Below are 18,279 nucleotides of genomic sequence, written 5' to 3'. Positions count from 1 at the left end.
ACGGGTATAATATAAATGATGACCCAATTGTTAACATTTCCATAGAATAAAGAGGAGTAATAAGATTTTGGAACACGGCAGTGATAAAGAAAGGGAGTAGGAAATATAGCCAAATAGCATACCTATTTGGAAGGATTTGTGTATGACAGATGAGGGATGATAATGAAGAAGTGATACAGAATATGTTTATCCTGTAGTTACAGGGAAACATTATTGTTTTTACAGATTTATTTATGTTTTGATTGACATATAAAATTGTATTTACTGTGTACAACATGGTAAGTATATATACATTGCAGAATAATTAAATCTAGCTGATTCGCAAATACATTACCTCGCATGGTTAACCTTTTGTGATGAGAACACTTGACATCCACTGTCAGCATTTTTCAAGAATACAATATATCATCATTATTGTCAACTAGTCACCATGCTGTATAATAGATCACTTGAACTTATTACTCCTACCTAATTATAAATATGCATCCTTTGACCAACGTAATGTTTTTTTAAAGTGAATGACATGACAAGAGAATTTGTGATAACACAAGTTGCTGAACCCCAAAATGAATAACAGTTCAAACATGATAGAAGTGTATTTCTTGCTTCTTAAAATTCAAAGCAGGTGTTCCCCATTGACAAGCGGCTCATTTCCAAGTGGTGCAACACATGGTTTTCTTTTTTTTTAAATTTTATTATTATTATACTTTAAGTTTTAGGGTACATGTGCACAACGTGCAGGTTTGTTTCAAGACCACTGTGCTTATTTGTATTAAGTCAGTAGAAGATGAAAGAGCACGACAGATTGTATATGGGAGGTATTTATAGACCAGGCCTTGAGTGGCATACTCATTTCTACTGACGTTACTTTAACTAGAATGAGGTCACATGGACATGGTGGGAAAGTAAACATTACCAAGAAAATGAGAAAGTGGATTTGGTGAACAGTTGGCAAGTGTTTGCCAATCCCAGGTTTCTTTAAAATTAAAATCCCTGGTTGCATTCTGGAAGATAAATAGACAGAAATACCAGTTAGCAGACCTTTTCATAGTCCAGGAAAGAATGACAGAAGTCCAAGAAAAGGCAGTGAGAAGTGAGAGTGGAAGAAGAAGGGCAAGTATGATGAGAGAGGTTTTCAATAGAACTTGAAGTCCAACTGGATATAGGGTATTGAGGAAAAAGGTGCATGGAGAATGTCCCTGACGTATTCTCCCTGGATACTGAGTGAATTATTAATGACAACAACCACCACAACAAAAACTCACTACAGGAGAAGAAGGAGATATTTTGGAGAGAGGAGGGGATAGTTAGAGAGTTTACATACCTTGGGGATTTGCTATATGCCACCTATTGTGCTAGTTGCTTCACATGTATTTGTTTCATTTAATCCTCACAGCAATGTTCATGGGTATATACTACAGAAGCATAATATAGCATGGTTATTAAGAAGGTGGGTTCTGCAGTAAGACTGCTCCTGGTCCTTCCTCTGTAAAATGAGGCAAATCATAACAATGCCTGCCTCATAGGCCATTGCAGGAGGTAAATGCGATAAGGCATGTAAATTGCTTGATATACTTCTTGGCATTCTGTGAAGTGTTTTTATTTTTATTGTTAATATCCCTATTTTTACAGTTAGTAAACTGAAGTTTCAATAGAGCAAACTCACACCACCAATAACTGGCAGAGCTGGTATAGAGACCCAAGTCATCGTGCTAGTGAAAACCTTTTTTCCCCTTTACATCACATCATTTCCTCTAATAAGGAAAGGTGTGGGCTATCAATTTTAAATAACGAATCTGAGGTGGACATGACAAGCTGCAGTTGGAAATGCAGGTCTGGAACTCAGGAAAAGTTTGACACAGTGGGATTTTGTAAAACTGAATACATTGCACAAAATGTCAGCTATGGGTTATGTTACACAGTAATAGTGTCCTACATTTAGCTCAAAGGAAATAGGCACTAGTTTCTCCATGTTTAATAATCAAGAGGAAAGTGGTGCTCTGAACCAGTTAAGTGAGGGTTGCCATCATATTAAGACCATGAAATTTTTTATTGTATGACTGAGTCAGTTTTATGTGCTTTGAATATTCCAAAGACAAACTATGTGAGGGCTAAATTCTGCATGTTAGGAACCCTCCTCCCACAAACTTCATCAGTAAAATTCTTCTACTTATTTAGATGCAAATGGCTTGCACTTGTGTTTTCATTATAGAATCTGCCTCTGAAATGGCCAGGAACCAGGGAAAGATTTGGGCCAGACTGTTAGTTGTATAGGATTTAACATAATCAGATCAACCAAGCATTGATAGCTTGTTTCACACAGTCGTTTTTTTGTAATGGCTTTTGCTCTAGGGGATTCCACCTGTAGTTCCTTATTCATTTAGCTAGCAACTGACTCACAGAGCCACACGTAGTGAATCTCACTCTAATGAACAGCAGTAAGAGCATAGAAGAGATGGAGTGGTTCATTTTGGGCTCTGAGAAAGCTTACAATGAGGTGAGAAGGAAATAATAGTGTAAGTCCTCAGTCAATCCCAAATTACTCTGTGCACTTCATGCAAGGACATCAACTCCTGCCCTTCAAGAGCTCATATCTTAGGAGGAAAGACAGGGCACATCATTCATTGTACTATAAGGCATAATGGAAGTTTCACACAAAGCTAACAGTGAAGTGCTATGTGCTAAAAATTACAGGATTCACTGAAACTTGGGGACATGGACCCAGATGTGTGGCAGGGCTTCACAGGGGAACTAACATTTGAGCTGGAAGGTGGGAAGGAAAAAAGTATTCCTGAGAAGTTTCCTCACATTTATTTCATTTTTGCCAGTTCCATGTGGAAATCATGGCCTTGAAATAACAAGGACTGCCTTTATTCTCCAAGCAAGAAACTGGTCTCCAGGCAAATTGAGTCCATTTAAACGTTCATTCTAACAGAGGGATTTATAGGTCAACATAAGTGTCCCTCTTGTTCCAAAGAACCCAGCTATTTTAGATGCTACCCCTAGACAGAGTAGAAACTCTGTTGGAATAAACATCAGAGAAGGAATTAAGAGCCACGGGTGTGAATCCCAACTTTGGAACAGATCAGCAGTGTAACCATGGGCAAGGCATTTCTCTTCTCTGGGTCTCAGTCTCTTCTTTTGGGATACATTGCTGAAAATACCTGCTCTGCCTATCTCACAGAAATATTTATTAAATCAGGAAACAGCTGTCAACCATCTGCTATGTGCCAATTGCCATACCAGCGATGGGATTACAATGATGAAGAGACCACTCTCTCAAGTTGCTTATAGTCCTGTGCAGAAGAGAGAGAGCTAAACAGACACTAATAATCCTATGTGGTAAGTTCTAAGACTGTTGTCCAAAGAGCTCTTAGGTTGCTGTGAGCTAGAGGAAACCACAATACTTGTAGGGCACAGACAAAGCATCATGGAAGAGGGAATATTTGAGAAAAGACTTGAAGGAAATACGTTGTGCATATAAAAAGGAAAGGGTATTCCGGGCAGGAAAAAAATGTATGAAAAGACACAGATACATGAGAGTTTTGTTTTGTAAAATTATAAGTTTTTACAGATGGCTGGAGAAAGGGGGAAAGCGTGTCAGAAAATGAGGTTGGAGCTACACCTCTGAGATAATTGTTAAAACTCAGATGTGCTCCCTCTGAAGGCTAAATGGAGCAGTAAAGTGGTGGCCCTCCTTCCTGTGTACTGAGCTTCTTGTCTATAGCTTGAAGATTTAATGGGACACCTCAGACAACTGGCATTCTTGTGACTAATGTGCTGCTTGGTTTGGGTGTTTGGTGGTAGTATATTTCAAGTGACTCATGCTGTACTGATAATGGCTATTAATGATTTGTTATTCTTTCTTTTTCACCATAAATCCCAAATCCTGCCCTTTACTCCATTATTATAGAAATAGCTGGCCTGGCACCTCAACTGCTCCTGAAGCAGTGTTATATGTCCTTAGTGAGAACATTCCTAAGAGTTCAGAACAGGTTGTTCCACTTCGAGAAGGCCTAATTGACAGATTGCTTTCAGTACGGCTCATACTGAACTCCAGAGCCCCTTGTCTCCTAGAAAGTTCAAACTGTTCCCTCCTACATTATACTTAAACACATTGATAGCCTCACTGAACAACCAGTACATATATTCAATAAACTTTAGATTTTTAACCTTTAGGATTCTAGTTAGTGTGGGAACCTTTTTTCTCTAACCTTATTTATGGTTTTCTCCTATTTTATGCCCTTATTTAAAAAATAATCAGTGTTCTATGTGCAAAAATCTAAGAATGATTTGATACTTTTCTGTGGGGCAGTTAATTTAGGTGACTCATTTTCATTCAATTAATTTTGCAGATTTTTAAATTCTTTAATTGAGATATAGCTTGCATATTTTAAAGTATACAAATGTTATGTGTATACCTCCACAGTATTCTGGGTAAGGAATATGGGCTAGAGGTTGCTGCATTAGAAGGGTAAAGTAATGGAGAAGTAGCTTATGATAACCAGAACCTCACTTTCCAGAAGTGTCACTCTCCCTGGGTCGAAGGCAGATGGGCACTGTCTTAATCCATTTGAACTGCTATAATAAAACACCTTAGACTGGGTAATTTATAAACAACAGAACTTACTTCTCACTGTTCTCGAGGTCAGGAAGTCCAAGATCAAGGCTCCAGTACATTCAGTGTCTAAAGGCTGCCTCTCTGCTTCAAATATGGCAATTTTTTTGCTGTGTCCTCACATGGCAGAAGAGACTAACATTTTCCTTTAGGTCACTTTTATAGGGCCAGTAATCCCATTCAAGAGGACAGAGCCCTCATGACCTAATCACTTCTCTAATGCCCCATCACTTAATACTATCACATTAGTGGTTATATTAAAATTTCAACATTTTAATTTCAGGGGGACACAAACATTCAGACCACAGCAGGCACTGAGGACATGGATGTATTAGTTTGAGTTGGAAAATTTTCTCATTGGGTTAGTGTGTTGCATGGATTTCCATCTAAAAGCAAATGACTTACATGTGTGTTCAATCTAATTCAGGAGACGAGACATATGTACCAGCAAAAATATCCTTAATATGCAAAGCACTGTATAATAAATGCAAAGTAAATACTGGCTTTTGTATCAATGGTATAATAAAATGTTAAAAATCAGCAAATCATACAGTAAGAATAATCTCTGATATGTTTGCTTGTTTTGAAAATGTACTTAGGTATTTCCAGTAAAGATGAGATAAGGGCACCAAATAGCCAAGTCACTAATTTGTCTCAGTTCCAAAGGTATAGAAAGAAATTATTTACCCTGTGACTTTTAGTCAATAGCAGGGATTTTGAACCCAATGAGATGGCATAGCATAATTGCTGGACCAAATGTTTCAAATGACCATATGCAGTCTATGGTTTACTGCTTGCTTCATTTCTCCTCCCTCCTTCAAGACTCTGATACATATACCTTCTGCCTGAGATGTGTGGAGAGTCAGTGGAAAGACGTGAACCCAGTATGCTGAATCTCAGTTGTCAGACTTCTTGTCTTCCCTAGATACCATCACTCCCTTTGTAGTATCATCCAGTCTTAGGGCTTCAGTTAGCATCTGCAAGGTGTTAGCTAACAAGACACAGAAAACTGAAGGAACTTACACGTAGCTACTACGACAAGCTGGGTTCATGGTGGACCTGGGTTTTAAATCTGGCAGTCTGGCTTCGGAATCCATGCTCTATTTTTAATAAATAAATAAAAATAATATGTATTTATGGTGTACAACAGAATGTCTTGATATATTTATACATTGGGGAATAGCTAAATCAAGCTAATTTTCATATGCATTACCTCACATCTCAATTTTTGTGCTGAGAACGTGTAAATTCTGCTCTCTTACGATTTTTAAATATATAAAACACTGTTATTAACTATAGTCACCACGTTGTACAATAGATCTCTTGAATTTATTTTCCTGTGTAACTGAAATTTTATATTCTTTGACCAACATCTCCTCAGTCCCCCTACTTCCTGGCCACCATTCTACTATCTTTCTGAGTCCAACTTTTATACACTCCACATATAAATGAGATTGTAGAGTATTTGTCTTTCTGTGTGTGGCTTATTTTGCTTAAGATAATGTCCTCCATGTTCATCCATGTTGTCGCAAATGGCAGGATTTCCTTTACTTCTAAGGCTAAGTAGCATTTTATTGTGTATATATACCACATCTTTTTATCCATTTATCCACCAAGGAATGCTTAAATTGATTCCATATCTTGGCTATTGTGAATAATGCTGAAATAAACATGAAAATGCAGATATTTCTTCAACATACTGATTTCATTTCCTTTGGATGCATGTACACACAGTAGTGGGATTGCTGGGTTATATGGTGTTTCTATTTTTAATTTTTGAGGAACCTCCATACTGTTTTTTATAATGATGATATGAAAGAGTTCTCTTCACATTCTCGCCAACACCTATCTTTTATCTTTTTGATAGTAGCCATCCTAACAGGTGTGAGGTAATATCTGATTGTGGTTTTGATTTGAATTTCTCTGATTATTTATGAAGTTGAGCCTCTTTTCATACATCTATGACAAATATTTATTCAGATCCTTTGCCTATATTAAAAATTGGGCTATTTGTTTTCTTGCTTTTGAGTTGTTTGAGTTCCTTATGTATTTTGAATATTAACCCTTTATTTGGTAAATAGTATGCAATATTTTCTCCCGTTCCATAGATTATCTCTTCACTATGTTAACTGTTTCCTTGGATGTACAGAAGCTTTTTAGATTGATGTAATGCCATTTGGCTATTTTTGCTTTTGTTGCCTATGCTTTTGGGGTCATTTACAAAAAATATCATTGCCCAGGCCAGTGCTATTGAGCTTTCTCTCTCTGTTTTCTTATACTAGTTTTATAGTTTCAACTCAAAATATTTTGAGTTGACTTTTGAGTATGGTGTAAATGGGGTCCAATTTTATTCTTTTGTATGTGGATATCCTGTTTTCCCAACACCATTTACTGAAGAGACTGTTCTTTCCCCCACAGTGTGTCCTTGGCATCTTTTACGAAAACCAATTGACTGTAAATGTGTGGATTTATTTCTGGGCTCTCTATTCTGTTCTGTTGGTCTATGTGTTTGTTTTTATGTTAGTACCATGCTGTTTTGATTACTATAGAAATCAAATAGTGCAATGCTTTGTTCTTTTTGATTTGTTATTTTTGCTTAAGATTGCTTTCACTATTTGGGGACTTTTTTGGTTCCATACAAATTTTATGATTTATTTCTATTTCTGTGAAAAATGTCATTGAATTTTTTTATAAGGATTGCATTGAATCTGTAGCTCACTTTGGGTAGTATCAATATTTTAACAATATGAATTCTTTCAATCCATGAACACAAGATGATTTTCAATTTATTTGTGTCTTCTTCAGTTTCTTTCATCGACGTTTAGTGTATACATCTTTCATCTCTGAAAATGTTAAATTTATTCTCAAGCATATCTTTGTAGCTATAGTGAATTGGATTATTTTCTTGATGTATTTTTTAAATAGTGTGTAGAAATGTTACTGATTTTTGCACGTTGATTTTGTATCCTGCAACTTTACTGAGTCCATTTATTAGTTCTGACAATTGTTTGTTGGGGTCTTTAGGATTTTCAATATATGTAATCATGGGGTATGCAGACAGAGACGATTTAATGTCTTCCTTTCCTATTTAGATGTCTGTTATTTCTTTCCCTTGCCTAATTGCTCCAGCTACAAAACCCCAAAGACTCTACCAAAAGACTCCTAAATTTGATAAATGAATTCAGTAGTTTCAGGATACAAAATCCACATACAAAAATCAATAGCATTTCTATATACTAGTAATGATCAAGCTAAGAAAACAAGTCAAGAATGCAAGCTCATTTACAATAGCTACATAAAGTATGTAGGAATACGTTTAACCGAGGAGGTGAAAGATCTCTACAAGGAAAACTACAAAACACCAATGAAAGTAATTGTAAATGACACCAAGAAATGGGAAAACATCCCATGCTCTTGCATTGGAAGAGTCAAAATTGTTAAAATGACCACACTATTCAGAGCAATCTAGAGATTCAGTGCAATTCCTACCAAAATACCAATGTCATTTTTTCACAGAATTAGAAAAAAAATCTTAAAATTAACGTAGAACCACAAAAGAGCACAAAGCTGAAGCAATCCTAAACAAAAAGAACAAAGCTGGAGGCATCACATTACCTGGTTTCAAATTATTCTACAAGGCTATACTAACCCAAACAGCATGGTATTGGTATAGAAGTAGACAAATTGATCAATGGAAAAGATTAGAGAATCCAGAAGTAAAGCCTCATACCTACAGCCAATCGATCTTTGAAAAAATTAACAGAAACATACACTGGAGAAAGGACACCCTATTCAATAAATGGTACTGGGAAATTTGGGTTGCAATATGCAAAAGAAGGAAATTGGACCCCTATCTTTTATCATATACAAAAATTTACTCAGGATGGATTAAAGACTCAAATGTAAGATCTGAAACTATTAAAATACTAGAAGAAAATCTAGAAAAACTCTACTGATCATTGGCCTTGGCAAATAATTTATGACTAAGATCTCAAAAGGAAGTGCAATGAGAACAAGAATAGAGAAATGGGACTTAATTAAACGAAAAATACTTTTGCAGCCAGGCACGGTGGCTCACGCTTGTAATCCCAGCACTTTGGGAGGCCGAGGCGGGTGGATCACGAGGTCAGGAGATCGAGACCACGGTGAAACCCCGTCTCTACTAAAAAATACAAAAAAATTAGCCGGGCGTGGTGGCGGGCACCTGTGGTCCCAGCTACTCGGAGAGGCTGAGGCAGGAGAATGGCGTGAACCCGGGAGGCAGAGCTTGCAGTGAGCCGAGATTGCACCACTGCACTCCAGCCTGGGCGACAGAGCGAGACTCCATCTCAAAAAAAAAAAGAAAAATACTTTTGCACAGCAAAAGAAATAATCAACAAAGTGAATAGACAACCTGCAGAGTGGGAGAACATATATGCAAACTATGCCTCCAACAAATAAATGATATCCAGAATCTATAAGGAGCTTAAACAAGTCAACAAGGAAAACAAAAATAACCCCATTAAAAAGTGGGCAAAGGACAAGAACCGACATTTTTCAAAAGAAGACATACAAATGGCCAATAAACATATGACAAAATGCCCAACATCCCTAGTTATCAATGAAATGCAAATTAAAACCACAGTGAGATACCATTTTCCACCAGTCAGAATGGCTGTTATTAAAATGAAAAAACAAACAATCAGACAAAAAAACAGATGTTGACAAGGATGCAGATAAAAGAGAATGCTTACACACAGTTGGGAATGTGAATTAGCATAACCTCTATGGAAAACAATGTGGAGATTTCTCAAAGACCTAAAAATAGTAGCTCTGTTTGTTTCAGTAGTCTCACTACTGGGTATCTACACAAAGACAAAGAAATCATTATATCAAAAAGATATTTGTACTTGGATGTTTATCGCAGCACTGTTCACAACAGCAAATATATGGAACCATCCTAAGTGTCCATTAATGGATGATTGGATAAAGAAAATTATATACATATATGTATATATATAATGCTATATATATATATATATATATATACAATGTTACACACACACAAACACACACACATAATGGAACACTATTTATTAATAAAATAATGAAATTATCTCTTTTTCACCAACATGGATGCAATGGGAGGCTGTTACCTTACGTGAAACAACTAAGAAACAGAAAGTCAAATGCTGCATGTTATCATTTATAAGTGGGAACTAAATAATGTATACACATCGACATAGAGAGTGGAATAATAGACATTGGAGACTTCAAAGGGCAGGAGAGTAGGAAGGGGTGAGGGAAGGGAAATTACCTAAATGGCACAATCTACATTATTCAGGTGATAGTTACACTAAAAACCGTAATTTCACCACTTTGTAATATATCTGTGTAACAAAATGGCACTTGTACCCCCTAAATCTACAAATAAATTAATAAATGGCTAAGGTAAGCATACTTTCTAAAAAGAAAAAAAAAAGAATCCATGCTCTTAAACACTGTGCTATAAGGCTGATACTGATTTGTTTAAAATAAGAACTTTCTGAAGTATAATTTACATATTATAAAATTTATTTTACATGTACAATTCAATGATTTTTAGTAGATTTATAGAATTGTGCAACTATAACCAAAATTCAAGTTTAGAACATACTATCACTTCCAAAAATCTCTCTACAAATTTGTAGTAACACTCCGTTCTCACCCCAACACCAGTCGACTAGTAATGTACTTTCTGTCTCTATAGATTTGTCTTTCTTGGACATGTCATGTGAATGGAATCATACAATGTGCGATATTTTGTGTCTGGCTATTTTCACTTAGCATAACACATTTGAGATTCATCCATGCCATTGTGTGTATTCCTTTTTAATTGATGATTAACATTCCATTGTATAGATATACCACATCTTGTTCATCCATTCACAATAATGGACATTTGGGTTGTTTCCACGTTTTAGCTATTGTGAATAAAGCTGCTATAAACAGGTCTTTCTTTGGACATATGTTTTCATTTATCTTTGTTAGTGAATAATTAGAGTAATTAAAGTAAGAATTAGAGTAAAACCACAGGGTCTTACGGTAAGCTTATGTTAAACTTTTTAAGAAACTGCCAAAATATTGTCCAAAGTGTGATTTCCATCCACCATAATTTATGATCTTATGGTTTTTTTCCAAATCCTTGTCAACATTTGAAATTGTTTATCTTTTTTATTTTAGCCATTTTAGTGTGCATGTAGTAGTATCTCATTGTAGTTTTAATTTGCATTTCTTTAATGACTAATAATGTTGAACATCTTTCCATGTGCTTATTAGCTAACAGAATATCTCATTTGCATATATATATACACTTCTCATTTTCACATTAGGTTGTTTTTCTTCTCATTATTGAGTTGTAAGGGTTATTTATGTATTTTTAATGCAAGTCCTTTATCAGATGTATGTTTCACAAATATATTCACTTTCTTTGTGCCTTGTCTTTTCATTTTCTTAAAGGTATCTTTTGACAAGCAAAAGCTTTGAATTTTTATGAAGTCTAATTTATCACATTTTTTCTTGTATGCATCATGATTCTGGTGTCTACCTAAGAAATCTTTGTGCAACTCAAGATAACAAAGATTTTTCTCCTATGTTCTCCTTTAGAAATTTTAGCTCTTAAATTTCGGTTTATGATCCATTGTTAGTTGATTTTTGCTTATGGTGTGAGGTAACAGTCTAAGTTCATATCTTGCACTTGTATATTAAATTCTCCTGGAAACATTTATTGAGAAAGCTATTTTTTTTCTCCACTGAATTGCTTGGCACCTTGGTCAAAAATCACTTGACTGTAAATATCAAAGTTTATTTCTGGATTTTCTATTTTTTTCCATTAGTCTATATTATAATATTTAGGCCAAAACTGCACCCTATTGATTACTGTAGCTTTAAAACTGGAAAGTGTAAGTACTCATGATTTTTTTGGAAAGATGCTTTGGCTATTCTAGATCCTTTGTATTCTCATATAAATTTTAGAATCAACTTGCCATTTTCACAAAAAGAAAATCTTCTGGGATTTTGAAAGCGCATGTGTTGAATATATAGAGCAATTTGGAGAAAATTGCCACCTTAATGCTATTAGGACTTCTAAATTTGTGAACACGGAATGTCTGAACATGTCACCTTCAAATAAAGACGGTTTTGATTTTTGCTTTCCAATCATTCTCTTATATTCTTTTGCTTGCCTAATTATTTAGACAGCTTTATTGAAATATGATTCACATGTCACATAATTTATCTTCTTGAAGTGTATAATTAAATGATTTTTAATATATTCACAGTTGTGCAACCATCACCAAGATCTAATTTCAGAACGTTTTAGTCACCTCAAAAAAGAAACTCCATACCATTAGCAGTCATTCCCCATTTCTTTTCTTCTTTGACTGGCTAAATTCTTCAATAAGAAGTTGAATAAGGAAGAAAAAACATCCTTGCTTGATCTTAGGGGAAGTATCTTAGTCTTTCACTATTAACTATGATGCTAGATGAGGGTTTTTAGTAAGTGCCGTTTATCAATTGAGGAAGTTGCCTTCTATTCCTAGATTTTTGAGAGTTTTTAATCATAAAGCAGTTTTAGACTTCATCTTCCTGGTTTTGTTTTTGACCTCCTTTAACTTTTTCTCTATAAAGTTGTCATAATTTTAAAATGTTAGTTTGATCAAGTTACCCTCTGCTTAAAATCCCACAGTGCCTCTATATTTCACTCATAGTGAAAGCAAAAATATCCAGGAGCCCTTATACTATCTAGTTTATGCCCCGTAGTTTCCTCTTTGAACTCATCTTCTATTACTCTTCCCCTTGATCTCTACAAGACAGCCGCAGTAGCCTAGTTGCTATTTCTTGAGCACACTGGGCACACTTCTACCTCAGGGCCTTTGCATTGTTACCCCTTCTAACTTGAATGCTCTTTCCCCAGGTTTCTACAAGGCTCATTCTCTCATCTGCTTCAGATTGTTGCTCAAATGTCACCTACTCAGTGAGGGACCTGCTAAACACCCTATTAAAAATTGCAACCCCTTCCAAAGCATGGTAAAATGAGAGTAATAACTGAAGTATGTATGTGGGGGAGAAGGGTGCAGGTGCAGGGCCAAAAAGGTCGTCAGATTTTCATTTGTATCCTCATCTCCCAAAGAAGGGGCTTCCTGGATTGCCTCTTACTTTGTATCTGATCTTCGCATAAGGAGCAAAGCAGGCTAACCCCTGTATTGCAACCATAGTTCTATGATCTGAATGCCACATTTTCAGGGAATTCTGACCTTTTTTGAAAAGCTCACTGAAAACTGCTAGCAAAAATATAACCAGACTTAGTAGAGCTTCACAAATGAATCCATGAAGAGGGAGAAAGGTTGGAAAAGGAGAGAGGACATGCAATTTTTACAGGGTTTGTTTATTTTGCTGATCTGAAGTCAGAGGCAACCATGTCACTTAAAGGCTCTGCTTCTGCCCCAGCTTTCTCTTTGAAATTATTTTCTATGTTTAGTAAAGATAATAATGATGATAGTGATAATCCTCTGGAGTAGATAAAGACTTTGATTTCTTTTTTTCTAATTTGTGCCTCCTACCACCCTATAAATCCCTGATGTTGTTAAATGAATAAATGTTGAGTGGATGGATGGGTTATGTAAGGGAAGGGGATATTGTCTCTATTTCATTTTATAGGTGAAGGAACTAAAGTTCCCTTGGATATTTACAAAATTTCCGATGTGTCTTGGACAAAAGCTGAATTCTGAAGCTAGCCTGCAATACTCCACCAATCTGACTTTTATTCTTAAGGCATGAAAGGGGTTTCATGACTCAAAGAACCAGACACAAGAGAAATGTATTTCACTGAAAAACATGCTCCTTGTGTTGGATACTGAAAAGATTCCATGAGAATTTAATAAAGAAAATTGTGTTCCTTTTCTCCACTTATATTATTATTTCCAAGATACTGCCTCTTACGAGTAATGCCAAGGGGAAATTACTTTATGTCTAGCCAGCAGTTCTGGGGACATGGAGAATAAGACCACAACAAATAGACTATCAAAGCAGGATGCAAAGGTAGTGATTTCTGATTAGGGGCAAAACTGATTTATAATAACTTTTCTATCTTTCTTCCCATCCACTTCTTGCTCAACCCACCTAAGCACAGAGGAGAGAGAAAAAGCAAATGTTTGTAGGGGCAAGGTACTTCATAAACCAAATTATGTTGTGCTCTTTTCATTAGTTCTTAAACATGTCAATGCTGTCTGATCTTTTTGCCCTCCTTATCTCCCTTCACATATTGACATAGGATTGTCAATATCCCTTCAAGTTTTTTCTGCAACAGAAAGCACTCTGACTGTATTCAGGCTAATGTACTCAACTCTTGCCCTGTGTCAATGGTTAACTGCATATGTGAGGGTTAGCTTTCTCTTCCTATAACAAACAGTGGTTACTATGAGGGCAACGATTGTAGCTTGTGCCTCTGGTTCTTCCTTCTTTTCTTAGTATCTTCCCATGACTACCTTATACATAGAACATACTTGCTCAAAGATAACCAAAGATAACTACAGCATCTCTCATATGACTTAAAGATTACTGAGGACCTGAGGAGACCGTTACCCTCAGATGAATGGAAAATTGCTAGTGTAGAAAGAACACCAGATTTGCACTGCAGCTCTCCAGGTTGTGTGACTTGAGAAACTCACTTTAACACCATGAATTCTTATTTTTGAAATAAAGATGATAATAACGTCTGCAATATGTCCCTCACAGGGTCACGATAGGGAGCAAATGAGGTAAATAGAATCCTTAGTTCCAGGCAACCAGGGTCCCTACATCACAAATGTTAGCAGTAGGCCTGAGTGGAATTACTGATGGGAATGTTCTTTAGAAGTTGTAACATGCTGTGAGCATCTCATAGGTTATTAGCAATGATCATCATAATGATAACAATTATACATTGAACCTTCCATGCCTTCATAGACACATGGATGTTTGTAATTTGACAAGAAATATCTCCTGGTATCTCACTCTCATTAACCAGAGAAAAACTGTTAAGCAGCAGTAGCCTGCGGATATTTTCTTGTTAAGATCTTGCTTCCTAACACTGTTACAGTAGCACTGTGATGTGAAGAGTGAGAAAAGGAGATCCCACACATGGGATCCCTTGCATGCACTTCTTTATTTGTTGCCTCAACAAAACACTTCCCCACAGGCTTCTTTGGTAATTGCATAGAAGTGAGGCATATTCTTTTCAGTCTCATATATTGACGTTTTATTAGGCAAGATTTCTGGTCCTAAGGAGTACCTGGGCCCTGAAAAGTTCTCAGCAGGAGTGCCTATCTAAGGGAAGAAGCCATTGGGGGAATGGGTGACACTATAATTGATAACCAGTTTCTCAACTTATTAGAACTCCAAAAGGATGGCAGAGGTTGAGTCCAATATAACCAAGAAGTATAAAGGCTAGTTAGAAGTAGGTCATGAGGGCTAGCTTCCAAGCAACTCTTAAGTTTTGCTGTGTGAGCCCCATTTCTACATAGGAGGCTACTATCTAGCCCAAGGAAAGTTAAGCCTTGAAGAAAATAAAAAAAAAATTGGAAGAAGAAACCTTGAAATAGACTATTCAGAGAGACTATTGCAGGGGAATGAGTATGTAAACATGTCATATACCATTCAGATTTCCACGGAGCAATCCATCCAGCATCTTTTCCAAATGTTGCCTCTGTTGACAGAGTATGAGCTCTTTAGACTTGACCTCTAAGGTTTCCGATGTACTCCATCACCTTTGTATTTTTTCCCAGAGTGGTCAGTTTTCGTGCGTGTGTGTGTGTGTGTGTGTGTGTGTGGTGTATGTGTGTGTGTGTTCCTCAAGAGCCATCTCTTTCAACAAAGCTATAGCAGTTCCTGTGAGCAGCAGAATTATCTTTTTTTGTCCGTCTGTTAATGATCGGGGTAAAGATATTCTTTCTACATATCTCTTCTCTTCAGTGCAATCTTTAAATTGGTTAACTCACAGAATAGCCTACTGAGAAGAAATATTTCAGAAATAATTAAACTGCAATCAGGAGTGAATGAGTCAGAACCTGGTGTTTCCAGGCTTCTTGGGGGGGTGTCTAAGGAAGTACAGTTAGGACAGAAAAGTTATATTTGTTTTTCAAAGGTGACAGGATGGGATTCAGATATGATCCAAAAATATGAGTACTTAATGCCTCTTTGAGAGGCTATCTAGTTCATTTTATCCATCCTTTGTGTTCATAAAGACTTGAATCTCAGTGAACTTAAACAAACAAAAATCTCGTTATTCTTAGGAACACTCCATTGCTGCTGAGTGGGAATGCAGCCCTGTGTTTAATAACATTTATTTTAGCTTAATTTCATTTTCTGTTTGCCTTTCTTTCAGGTTAACAATTCATGCTGAGTGTCCCATGCATTTGGAAGATTTTCCCATGGATGTGCATGCCTGCCCACTGAAGTTTGGAAGCTGTATGTATTTTCTCTCTCTCTCTCTTTTTTTTTTGCCTGATCTTCCAAAAGAAATTTAACATATTCTATTCTGTCCACTGCAAGTTTCTAAAGCTGAGGCCTTTAATCCAGGCTGGTATCAGGGTGGGTCAGAGAGTGGGGTTGAGTAGTACTAACTAATCAGGAGGAGGAGACTTAGCCTTTAACAAGAGTTTTCTTTCTAAGAAGTAAACTTTATTTTGCCATTTCAGACTAATTTCTCTGTCATTAGATTGAAACATTAATGTCTGTTTTCTAAATTGCCCAAAGGACAGAGCAAGACAGAAGTGATATAAAATACAGTCACAGCTACCTAAGGACAAGATGTGTCAAACAGAATGTGGTTATATTTTTTGAAGTGCATATTCTACCTGCATCTTCATATACTTCTACCCAATTCTTAACAGTGTATGATAGGCAGGAAGAGACTGTGAAGATTTGCTCACTTTTGAAAGTATTGCCTTTTCCCGTAGCTGTACATTTGACAGAGAAAGTAGTAAATATATAGTCCATTTTCAAATGAATTAGAAAAATCAACATCGAATAGAATTTGAGTGAGTTTTTGAACCGAAATATTTCAGAGTGAGTTTCATACACAGAGTCATCAGAGTAATGTACCAAAATCTGTGTTGATCATGTCAAAATTAATTTAGCTGTGTTTTGAAACAGAAAGTGCATTTGAAAAGACCCAAATAATTAAGTGCAACATATTTCCTCAATCATTAGTTTTTCAAATCTTTACAGATTGTCTTCTGTGTGCCAGGTTCTATTCTAGGAGCTTGGAATGCATCCATGAATAAAACAAAAACCTTGCTCTTATGGAGCTATATTATAGAGAGAAGAATGATAGTGAAAGATAAAATAATGGATTAAAGGGTAAAGCATAAGACATGTTGTAATATGAGAAGCAACATGGGAAAACATAAAAGTACTGCAGAATTAGGGGAATCATCCATGTCTAGGTGGAGGATTTGTGTTACCACTGAAATTGAAAGTAGGGTGATTAGCGTCACCCTAATTTTTTAAAAGTAACATTCAAGCAGAAATATTAAGAAAATAGAGAGATTATCAATGCATATATATACACACACACATATATATATATGTGGAAATAGAGCTCTGAGTAGAAGGAACAACCAGGAAAAATACCTTATGTGTGAAAAGTAGGTGACTTGTTCAACCAGCGTGGCTGGCCAGAGTGAGGAAGGGGAGAGCAGGAGAAAAGGATGAGACCAAAGTGGGGGCCAGGTAATCTAAAGTCTTATAGGCCATTAAAGGGCTTTGAATTACATTCTAAGAAAAATGAAGAACAATTAGAATATTTTAGACAAAAGAATGGCATTATCTGACTTATGTCTTAAAATAATTACTAGGAATTTTTTAAATGATATAAGTAGAAGAGGGATCAAACCATGTGGAGCCCAAGTAGGAGGTGACTGCAATATTTCTGGGTAGAACAGAGTTGTTTATTGGTGAACAGTGTTCCCTTCATTAACAACTATAAAACCTAGAACCATAGAAACAATAAAGCTCAGTGAAGATTGAAGTGTCTAAAATTCTGGAGAAAGGGGAGAGAGAGCCTCTCATAGATGAAGTTGTGACCTACAGCTTTTTCATCTCTGGGGGCATTTGCCAGTTCTGGCCTTGGATTGCAGCTTGCTGGGCATAGGGCTCATACTGGTGGATGAGAAGAAATAGCAATGATTTGATGATCACACAGGTCTAGGGTGACACAAGGGAAATATCTGAAACATCTCAAATTAATGGCTGATCTCCCTCTCAATATAATTGATGAATTTTGAATTTGCACGGAGCACGAGGACAAAAGCTAATACGAAAAACATTGAAAAGCAGAGCTTCCTTTTCTGCAGTCTTCCAATACTAAAAAAAAAAAAAAAAAAAAAAAAAAGACATGCTAGACTACTAGTTTAAAATCCTAGAGAGCTATATCCTAGGAACAAGGCAATAGCAGAGACAGACTAGATTAGACAAAACTATAACCCAGCACAAGTCTGTTATGAGATGAAGGTGATAATTCTCCCATACTGTCTGTATACCAAAGTAAATAATGAAGACTCTATGGTGGAAAAGATACTTCTCTTTGAAAATACTACAGTTTTATACACAATGTATGGAATTCAATGAAAAATCAATAGTCATATGAATAGGCAGGCCCATGA

At 36.2% G+C, this 18,279-nt stretch overlaps 1 protein-coding gene across 2 annotated transcripts in view; it reads left to right on the top strand.

Moving 5' to 3' along the window:
* The window catches only part of GABRA3 (gamma-aminobutyric acid type A receptor subunit alpha3), a 271,961-nt gene that overhangs the window by 195,145 nt on the left and 58,537 nt on the right, over positions 1-18,279 (top strand). For both annotated transcript variants that reach the window (XM_055268325.2, XM_055268326.2), the window contains exon 6: positions 15,999-16,081. In XM_055268325.2, coding sequence (XP_055124300.1) covers positions 15,999-16,081 — 83 coding nt within the window. The remainder of the gene's footprint in view (positions 1-15,998; positions 16,082-18,279) is intronic.

The sequence above is a fragment of the Symphalangus syndactylus genome, chromosome X (genome assembly GCF_028878055.3).
Source record: "Symphalangus syndactylus isolate Jambi chromosome X, NHGRI_mSymSyn1-v2.1_pri, whole genome shotgun sequence".
Taxonomy (NCBI): Eukaryota; Metazoa; Chordata; class Mammalia; order Primates; family Hylobatidae; genus Symphalangus; species Symphalangus syndactylus.
Note: the sequence above shows the minus strand (reverse complement) of the source record. Positions and strands in the feature narration are given on the sequence as shown.